The sequence below is a fragment of the Macrobrachium nipponense genome, chromosome 3 (genome assembly GCF_015104395.2).
Source record: "Macrobrachium nipponense isolate FS-2020 chromosome 3, ASM1510439v2, whole genome shotgun sequence".
NCBI lineage: Eukaryota > Metazoa > Arthropoda > Malacostraca > Decapoda > Palaemonidae > Macrobrachium > Macrobrachium nipponense.
Window position 1 is genome coordinate 20495722 of NC_087202.1, and position 10000 is coordinate 20505721.

Sequence of the window (10000 nt, forward strand, 5' to 3'; positions counted from 1 at the left end):
TGAAAATAATTCATGCCAGTAACAGCGATTTTTGCATTGACGTCACTAAAACGTGGTCGATGGTTTCCGTGTAAAAGTGGAACGTCGCGTGTTGTGACCCAAGGTCACTTTGAGATTCATGACATGCCCAGGATTCTGATGGCGCAGTGTCATGTTCTATACGAATCAATAAACAGTTATAAATTCTCGTCGTATTTAAAGCAGAGTTTTAGGAGCCGCATTGCATGACATGTTCCCACTCCTGAGGGTCATTCAAGGTCATTCTTTATCAAAGATTTCCCTTTGTTCTGAATTTGATGATAGGCTTTTATATGCATAGAAATTGATAAGCTCACATCGTAATCTTCATGTTATTTATGGTTAGTTTTCATCGTTTTCCCGAATTTTGCGTCTCAAGCGAGTCTACAATTTTATTTCATGCGATGCCCAATACTTCACGATATGTGCCGACAACGGTGCTTGACGATAGGTAATGTAGATTGTTTATGGGATCTAATGATGCGTCATTATAGCTGAAAAATGTTAGAATGCTATTATAGTTTATGGGCGTTCCTAATGACCATGTTTCTCATCAAAGCATAAGTTATCATATTGATATTAACTTCTCCACGGTTTATTTATTTATTGCTTTTTTTTTGTACATTCAACACAGGATGTGTCAACACAGCGCTTCCTTTTTATTGTATGTTGTTGCGATTATAAAATATTTATGTTTCTTTGTTATTGTTTGGTTCGAGAGAGTTAAGTGCTTCAGCCTTGATCAGTCATGCTCAAGATTATAGGATTCAGTATCGAGCCGTAAAAATGTGAATATTTCAACTTCGTTTTGTATCATTATGGGCTGTTCAGCCCCAGAAAATGCTAAATTATTCATTCGCTGTTCTTCCAGTTTTATAAATTGATCTTATTCTAGCGCTAGAATTTTTTATTTCGTGTTGCTGTTCAGATTTTGAATTTTCTCTGTTCAATTAGTTCTGTTCGTTTTGGTTCCATAATACTGAACTAAGTCCTATTTATCACCGAGATATTCTGTCAGTCGTGATTAGTTTTGTCGTGTAGGATTTAATTATTTATACATGATAATTAGCTTTTACTATCTCTTTTACCTTACTACTTTGTTTTATTTATTTCTTTGTTTGGGTCATTACTAGACTTTTTCTCTATAGATTTAAATAGCTTTTCACCATTCTTTCCTTGAAAATGATTTGATATGAAATATTAATTATGTACATTTACTTGACTTCTCAAGATCCAAACATCAACACAACCTGACCCCCATCCTTTCCAGTTTGAAAAGGTAATAATTATATGATAGTCTTACGATTGGTATCTGTTTGTCAAGTCCGCGTGCTTTCTGACATTTCAGCCAGACTTTCGACTATCCAAATAAACCTTGTAAAAGGAGGTTGGAGAATGCTCCTAAATCCTATAAATGCACGTTAGGGCTCTTGGATGTATAGCCTTGGCAGTTTCACTCTTGGGCGTCTTACGCAATGCGAAATCAGCCGGATAATGAGGACGGGGGCGATAATTTAGCTGCGTTGTGCAAAAGGAAAGACGGGAGGGGAAATGCGGTGAGATGCCCCGTTACCTTCCTCCGTGGGGTTCAGATAACATTACCCCGTGATGCCCAGGTATAATGGCGCTCCTGCGCCGTGATTTCCGGTGCGTTTGTCTGTAGAGGTTTGTCTGTAGAGATACAGGTGCCGAGCGGATCTGTGGTTGCGAATGCGCGCATTAAATGTTTTTTGCGACTCGCTTTTTTTCTGCAAGGGGGTTGTGGCTTGATGCTGGTTCATGTTTGTTGTTCTGGAGATGTTTTTGCCTTCGTCGGTGTTATATGTAATCTGCCGTTGAATTATCTGCTTTTGTGATGTTTATTTTTTCTTTTTAGATCCTTTGCTGGAGGACGGGAATAGGTAAAAAAAAAAAAAAAAAAAAGAATCCCAAACGTATCATTGTCCTTTAGCCGAGGAGTTGAGACGTGATTTTATTTCCTTTTTAATTTTTTTGAGTGAGTGAGAGAGAGAGAGAGAGAGAGAGAGAGAGAGAGAGAGAGAGAGAGAGAGAGAGAGAGAGAGAGAGCGTATGGGACTTTATGAAGTTAAATGTAAATGCACAAAGATTGCATTAGTGCCCAACCAAATCGAGGCTTTTTTTTTTTTTTTCAAACAAGCCTTTGTCGAGTTATTATGGGGATTATAGACGATTAAATGGCCTGGAGATTTAAAAGGTTTGAACACGCTGAAATGGCATGATCTCATAGTATAAATGAAGCATAATAACATTCGGTTTCACTCTGGCAGCAGCTTTTTTTTTTCTGTTCTTTTCTTTTTTAGCTACTTTATAAGGGGTCGAGAAAAAATGAGAATGGGAAAAGTGTGAAAGTGCGGTAGAAAGTGTAGCTAATTCAATCAGAGCCTTTATGCTTAGATTTATAATGATGTGGTTAATCGTCCGTCTGTTTTCTTCTTTTCTTCTTCTTCTTCTTCTTATTATTATTATTATTATTATTATTATTATTATTATTATTATATTATAGCTTACCTTAAAAGCAATCACTTTGAGAGTTCACTCTGAGATAAACAAATATTCTGCGTTCTCTTAATTATTCTTAAATTTGGTTGACTACTCACCGATGTTTCTAACATTCTCCGTAAGGGAATGTTGGAAACATAACTTATCGGTTAGTAGTCAAGGGGGTTGTGCTGTCAGTGCACTGTACGCATTACTTAAGGCTCTTTTTAAAAGCATTCCTTTGTCCTGTAGCTGCAGCACGCCTTTCGTACTTTCTGCGCCTCCGTACGTTCTTTTATTTTCTTTCTTTTATCTTACTTCTCACTCTCCCCGAACAATTGTTTCATCGTGCAACTGCAAGATTTTCGTCTTGCTATACCTTTCATACCTTTTAAATTCAATATTCATTTCAATGCTGCAGGACCTCGTATAGATCCCAGCGCTTGCTTGGCCTGTGGCCTAAATTTCCTTTTATATCCTATTCTATTCTTTATCTCTAACATTCAGAACGAAGTTTCATCACGAGCAAATTCTCCGGCAATCTGCGCTTTCGTCATTTGCCCCGTATAATTCTTGCTTGATTCGATGCCTGGTTTGTGGTTCGATGCATCGCCAACATTTTTTGCTGTTATCAAACCTGGATTACTCCGACAGGTGTTGGATGCTCGTGAGTACACGACCCTGAAACTGAGAATGAAAAGGAACGATTTTATTTCCTCGCGGGAAAAGCGTCGCAATGGCTCTCTCTCTCTCTCTCTCTCTCTCTCTCTCTCTCTCTCTCTCTCTCTCTCTGGCATTTTGACGTACGGTTTATGGGATGGGGAAGACCTTTGTATGGGTGACTGATGGGGAGTTGACGTGTGTGGTGATTGATGTATATCTCTGCTTCGATCTCCTGCTGAGATGAAGTTGGACGCTTGAATTCCAATGACCTTGATGGAACCTTAGGGATTCCCTTGTTTAAGGAAAGTTGATGTTTGTTACCGCATAGGAGCCGGAGGGTTTGCCTTAGGTATACCTGGGCGGTATTTATTTATTCAGAATTGTAATGGATTGTCGTAAGTTATAGCATGTATGGGAGCAGCCTATGAGCATGCTTGTTTTGAGAGTAGATGGGTGGGTAGGTGTTTCTTAAAGGGCTCTGATGTTATCTATTTAACCTAAATTTTAAAAATTGTATTAATATATATGTGTGTATACGTGTGTATAAAGTCACACACTCATATATATGAAGCACATGTATAGGTATACACACGTTTACAGGTTGCCTTACTTATACTTTATAAATTAGTGGTGTGCATGCTATTGAAAAAGTTCATATTTTTAAATTGTTCAGTGTACTTCATGTTATAATTGTGTGTGATAACGCCATATGATTATTGCTAATAAACTGTAACCTAATCTTTTCCATTTCCTTTTACAGATATGGGTCCTAGAATGTGAGAGAGAATCATCATCGCTCCGCACTTCGAAAAAAACCCCCGAGCGTCGCATAATGACCCCCTCGTGACTCCTCTCAGTAGTTTCTACGACACACATTCTATAAGTATTCGTTAACTGTAAACTCTTCGTTGATGCGAAAGCTAAAAACAGCGCATTGTACATCAATGAAGAGGAAAAAATATCAGTAACTATGTCTGAAAGTGCCCAGAGTTCCCCCCGTCAGGATCCTGCCGATCTGACCCTAATCCTGAGGAAAATCAGGGAGGTTCTGGAAGATCGCAAATACCGAAGGAAAACCTTCGATAGCAAGGATGCCTTGACCAGCGCCCCCATTGCTCCCGACGAGGACGATGACGGAGAGCTGTCGTCGACCGAGGGCAACGGGAATCTAGATGACGTGAAGGAGGCCTTTGGCGCTTGCCAGACCATTGAATGGAAGGAGCAGGAGTATCGCTACCTGAGGTCGAAGGTCATGGGCCATCGCAGGAGGGACACGATCAGTGGATCGAGCTCTGCATTGCTGGGAGCGTCCACGATACCAGCCGTCCATAAGCTGCTGTTGCGGTCTCTGTCCACCCCAAATGCCCCGCAGTTGGCAAACTGCACCTACAAAACCTTCCTGAGACAACGGAGGTCATCCTTGGCCCAAGAGATTGAGTCGCCGACTCGGGAAATGTGTGGTTGTGGCGGTCCGAGGGACGCGAAGCCCAGGCGACGCAAGAGCGGAGTCTCCTCCAGAGGGAAGCTGCCCTTTGAGAGCGACGCTAGTCCCACCGCCAGCCCTCGTTGGGAGAACCCGATGCCAGTGTGTGCCAAAATTATCAGCAATGTCAAATCGAGTGCCTGGTCCTCGAGGGAATCTCTCCTCTCTATTCCCTCGAGGAGGAGTCTGGAATCGAGCGAGGAGGACGTCCGGAGTGTCATATTGAATCCTAGCATTGTAAGTGAAGCTTGTGATAACGATAGTAAGATAAGCAACGGAATCGCGAGGTCAGTGTCCGAGGAGACTCTTAAGTACCACCAAGAGAACAATTCCACCGAGTGTCTGTCCCTCCAGAGTGACGGCGGCGGTGGTGGGGGGAGTGGGTCCCGGGCGGACACGCCGAAAAGGGAATGTGAAGGTGGCCATGCTCTGGGCGATGTATGCCACAGTTGCGTGGCAGCAGCTAGGTCTACTACTACCTCTTCCTCCAACCAGGACGATTCAGGGGGGCTGGGTGGGGGCGAGTCCGCGAGTCCTACGCCCACCCTGGTCAGCAGCATCTTTGATTCTATTCCGCACATTGATTCTTCGTCGGAAGACGATGATGAAGGAGGCAACAACGTTAGCAAAGCATCCTCGTCGTCGTCATCTCCCGTCAAAACAGGCTGTGGAGAACAGCCGCAAAAGAAGGGAGACGCAGGAGACGCGGCGAACAAAACGACAGCATCCAGTTTTGTTCCCGAATACCCGCCGCTGTGCCAACCCGAGGAGGATTTATACGCCAACGAGTGGCAGATTGCGACAGCGCGACGTGCAATTGTAGTGCAGGAATCGAGCGGACTCTCCGACGACGACGATGAGGAAGATGCTGATGACGAAGGTAAGAAAGCGCGACTTTGTCACCATCTGTTCTTGGAAATTGTGCTTTTGATTGTTTTAGACCGATTTTTATTGCAATGATGTTATTTGTCTCTTCTGGTATTGCGTAAGTATGGTTTTCATGGTTGTTTCCCGAAAGTGTCTTATTTTGAATATTTCCAACCAATTTCTTCCTTAATTGGCGGTGATTGTCTCGTCGATTGTATGTTTTCACTGGTAACACATCACCACTTCACTCCTCACCTCCGCTATATTCTTTTAATGTCGGTTATTTGCCAGGCGTCCCTCGATATTATATAAGGCGAGTCCAGCCAACCAATGCACTCAGAAACGTAGCGTCTACTTTCACCTAGACACTAAATTATGGCCACCATTTATAAAAGCAATTCGGTTGCCGAGTTACCGTCGTTATTTGGTTCTTCCTGTATTTATATACGTAGACTGAGACAACGACTTCTTTAAAAGCGCATAGCTTTTAGTTGCCTGTATCCACCTTATTACCGTACAGGACCTAACTTTCTATGCATAGAAATTCCTGTCGTTTTGATGGACAAATGACTGTCACAGCTGTAAGGAGAGAATGCTTGATGGAACTGAATTTATTTACGGTTAACATCGTAAAGATTGGAGGGAACGTTGAAAGATACCTACCTTTGGAATATGTTTTTTTTTTTTTTTTAAACAGATGTCTGCTACGTATTTGCACCGAAGTCGCAAACAATGGAACGTATGTAGAATATAGATTTTTTCTTCTTCTTCTTTTTCTTCTTCTTCTTTCTGAACGCTGAGAAGAGCGGCATCAACAATTCCAGCATAAATATTAGTTTGTAAAAGCGCTTGGGCACGGGATGTGCATTCGCATAGGACAGATCAACAACAAAAGTCTGCCCAGGGCCAAGATGACTCGTAACTTTCGAGAAATACAAGGAATGAGACTATGTTGCAGCTGGTCACCCCAATTCGACGGAAAAAGAAGTCGAGTTCTTTCTTCTCAAGATCTCTTTCGTTGTTTTATTTGCGAAGACGAAATGTGTTTGGGTACGTTGCCATTTCTCTCCTCAATCGTGTTCGAGTGTAGCTCTTAACGTTTATTGGTTACAGTGTAAAACGTTTTTGTGGTATGGATGCCTACCAATGCGAAGCTAATCGATAATGTCCTTTTTATAAGAGAGTAGTTCTATAGTTAATTCTCTCTCTCTCTCTCTCTCTCTCTCTCTCTCTCTCTCTCTCTCAGCGTTGTTTATTAGTTAGTGTGAAAAACGTTTTAGCAGTGTGGTTTGCACGTCTAATAATGCGAAGCTAATTCTTTCTCTCTCTCTCATACCATTTATTGGTTATAAAGGAAAACGTTATTGTTTTGTCGGTATGGTTCGTATGCACATAAAAGCGAAATTAATCAACGATGTCATTGTTTTCATCAATGTATTGTTCAAACATTTGTGACTCTCTCTCTCTCTCTCTCTCTCTCTCTCTCTCTCTCTCTCTCTCTCTCTCTCTCTCTCTCTCTGGTATCGCACTCATAAGCTGAGGGATCAGCATTCGAATCTCGATGGGCGATACAGGCGCATTTCTTAAAATCCGGGGCGATCTGTTGACCTAAGGTCTTAAGCAGCAGCAGAGAGAGAGAGAGAGAGAGAGAGAGAGAGAACACACGACGTGCTTGTTTATTAATCTGTCAGAATGCACACTAAGATCTACATACTGTACATCTCTCTTTAGACTGATGCACACCACCACGAGATGAACCCTTCGAGGTAACCATCACTATACCAGATGACACCATCTCTCTCTCTCTCTCTCTAAGAGCATTCTGTTTTAAATCTAGGAGTAGTTCTTTGAGGGGCTTTTTTTTTTTAAGTTCTAGGAGTTGATGACTGACTTTAGTTCTTTGAGGGCCTTTTATTTTTAAGTTCTAAGAGTTAATAACTGATTTTGTTCTTTGAGGGACTTTTTTTTATTTTTTTTAGGTTCTAAGAGTTGATAACTGACTTTAGTGCAAAGGAGATTTTTTCGTTATTTGATTCGCAATGGTTAAGTAGCGGTATATATATTGATAGCCATTGAAATTTTATCTGTATAAAATGAAGTGTGTTAACTTCATTGTTTCGCAGCGAATAACTTTTACTTTAGAAATATAGCAAATTATATTTTGGAATTAGGGATAAAATATTCATTTATTTCATTAACTAATGCTATGGAATAGTCTGAATTTGGGAACAGTGGATTACATTTTGAAGTGGAAACATTGAATTAGCTACATTTTGAATTGGTAGCATTGTGAATTACAATTTGAAAACGGCAATATATAGTTTTGCACTTATAATCTAGTGATGCAATAAAATATTATGAATATGAGAGTATGGCGATGCTGATAATTTTTAGTAATATGGATTCGTTTGAATTGACAATTATGGCGATTGAGCTTTTATTCTGGGTATGATGGATTACTTTGAATTTCATGATATCGTTACTTTGGTTAACTGAGTTAATTTAGGAGTGTAACGTAGTTGAAATTCGAGTATGATTGATTGTTAGAAATGCATAGATTATCTTAGATTAGCTAAAGAAAGCTAAATTGTAAAGGTTGTTGAAAATGAGCATGCAGAAATATATTATTATACAAGATGCGCATAAATTTCTTCCACCTAATGCATTGCAGTCTCACGAAATAAAATCTCAAGGCTGTCGCTTTTCCCCGCGAATGCCGAATTTGCCCGAAATCTGGTGCAGGGCACATAAAGACTCCTTCGAAATCGCGTTCGGAAATCTTTTGCACTTTCGGAAAGGTGCCAAAAGCGTAACAATATGGCCGCCATAATTCGCTTGAGATGGCGTTTACGACCCGGTAATCCAGCGTTTCTGCTTCGGTTTCTTTCTTTCCATATTCATTTTCCAGCGGTTATTACAGGCCTTTTTCTGAGACGGGTCTCTCTCTCTCTCTCTCTCTCTCTCTCGTCTCTCTCTCTCTCTCTCTCTCTCTCTATATATATATATATATATATATATATATATATATATATAGAGAGAGAGAGAGAGAGAGAGAGAGAGAAGAGAGAGAGAGAGAGAAGAGAGAGAGAGACCCGTCTCAGAAAAAGGCCTGTAATAACCGCTGGAAAATGAATATATATATATACAAAGAGAGAGAGAGAGAGAGAGAGAGAGAGAGAGAGAGAGAGAGAATATATGTATGTACGGTGTAAGTGTATGTATGTATGTATGTATGTATGTATGTATGATGTAAACAAATGAAACATTTTTTTAAGTCACGCTGAATACAATTAAGGTCATTATAAAAGGGAAACAGCTTTTCCGGTAAAGATATTACGCCTTAAAAAGCGAACGTGATTAATGATGCAGAGTCTATAAATCTTACATTGTTGGATGACTGATTTACCGTGTCACTGATTATGGCACTGATCATGTGTCCTAGAAGTGGAGGACTTTTCAAGAAGTATACTTTATTAAGGCGCTTTCAACCCTCTGCTGTTTCCAGCAGTGTTATATTTTCAAAAGTTGATCATGTTTCTGCTTAATTCTTTTTCCTACTTAAGGATTTTCCACATAATTACACACTAGATATTACTTATGGTACTTACATGTTTCACTTATCGGTCATCTGTACGCTTAATTCATTGGGTTCTTATGTTACAAGTCATTGCTGATGTCATGGGCCACTTCTACTTGACCCCTTCCTAACCTGACGAGAAGATATCAAGGGCCTGCTTGTTCCAAGTAAGGTCAGTGGTCATTTGATAATGAGGCCAGCTGTCATTATCAGGTCATGATACTTGAACTTGAGATAAGAGGGATAGAAGTGAGCCAGTTGCTAAGTTGAGTGAAATAATTGGAAAGTAGTCAGAGTAATTATAGTAGTAAAGTAGTCAAAGGGATGGGCGTGACCTATTTTCGAATAACTTTCGTAGTAACGTGAATATTTATATAAGTCTTTATACGCTTGGCTGTGCAAATGACGCTCTCTCTCATTGATGATGTCATTATTTTCATTATTATATGTTGAGAACTGTGTAATTCCCACCCCCCCCCCTTTCTCTCTCTCTCTCTCTCTCTCTGACTAAGCCATTTGCCAAAGTAGATAAATATTCAACCAAATCGATTCATATACTTCTTTGGGTTTGACTTCACCGTTATTTCTCATCTTTCTCTTTTTTTTTTTTTTTTTTTATTTAATTTATTTTATTTTTTTTTTTATTTCGTTTATCATGTAATCCCGATATCAGCGAACGCCACGAGTTGAAATGACGGTTATGATTTCGTAACGACCAGCCCGGCAATCAATGAGCCGAAATCCACGGATTTCCGATTTTATGAATGTCTGAAAGACATTGCGGAGTCTTTGTTTTCCTATGTCTCAGGTCAGATCTTGGAGGCAAAGTGTGATAAAGTGCTCGTGAGAGGTAGAGGGACGAGAAGGGACTTGACCCACATTTCTGCAAGTTA

The 10000-nt window shown here is 40.4% G+C and overlaps 1 protein-coding gene across 3 annotated transcripts in view; it reads left to right on the top strand.

Annotated features, from left to right (window-relative positions):
* LOC135221652 (puratrophin-1-like) overlaps positions 1 to 10000 on the top strand; it is a 543050-nt gene that overhangs the window by 135679 nt on the left and 397371 nt on the right. For all 3 annotated transcript variants that reach the window (XM_064259346.1, XM_064259345.1, XM_064259344.1), the window contains one exon: positions 3941 to 5543. In XM_064259346.1, the coding sequence (XP_064115416.1) occupies positions 4151 to 5543 (1393 nt within the window). In that variant the 5' untranslated portion in view covers positions 3941 to 4150. The remainder of the gene's footprint in view (positions 1 to 3940; positions 5544 to 10000) is intronic.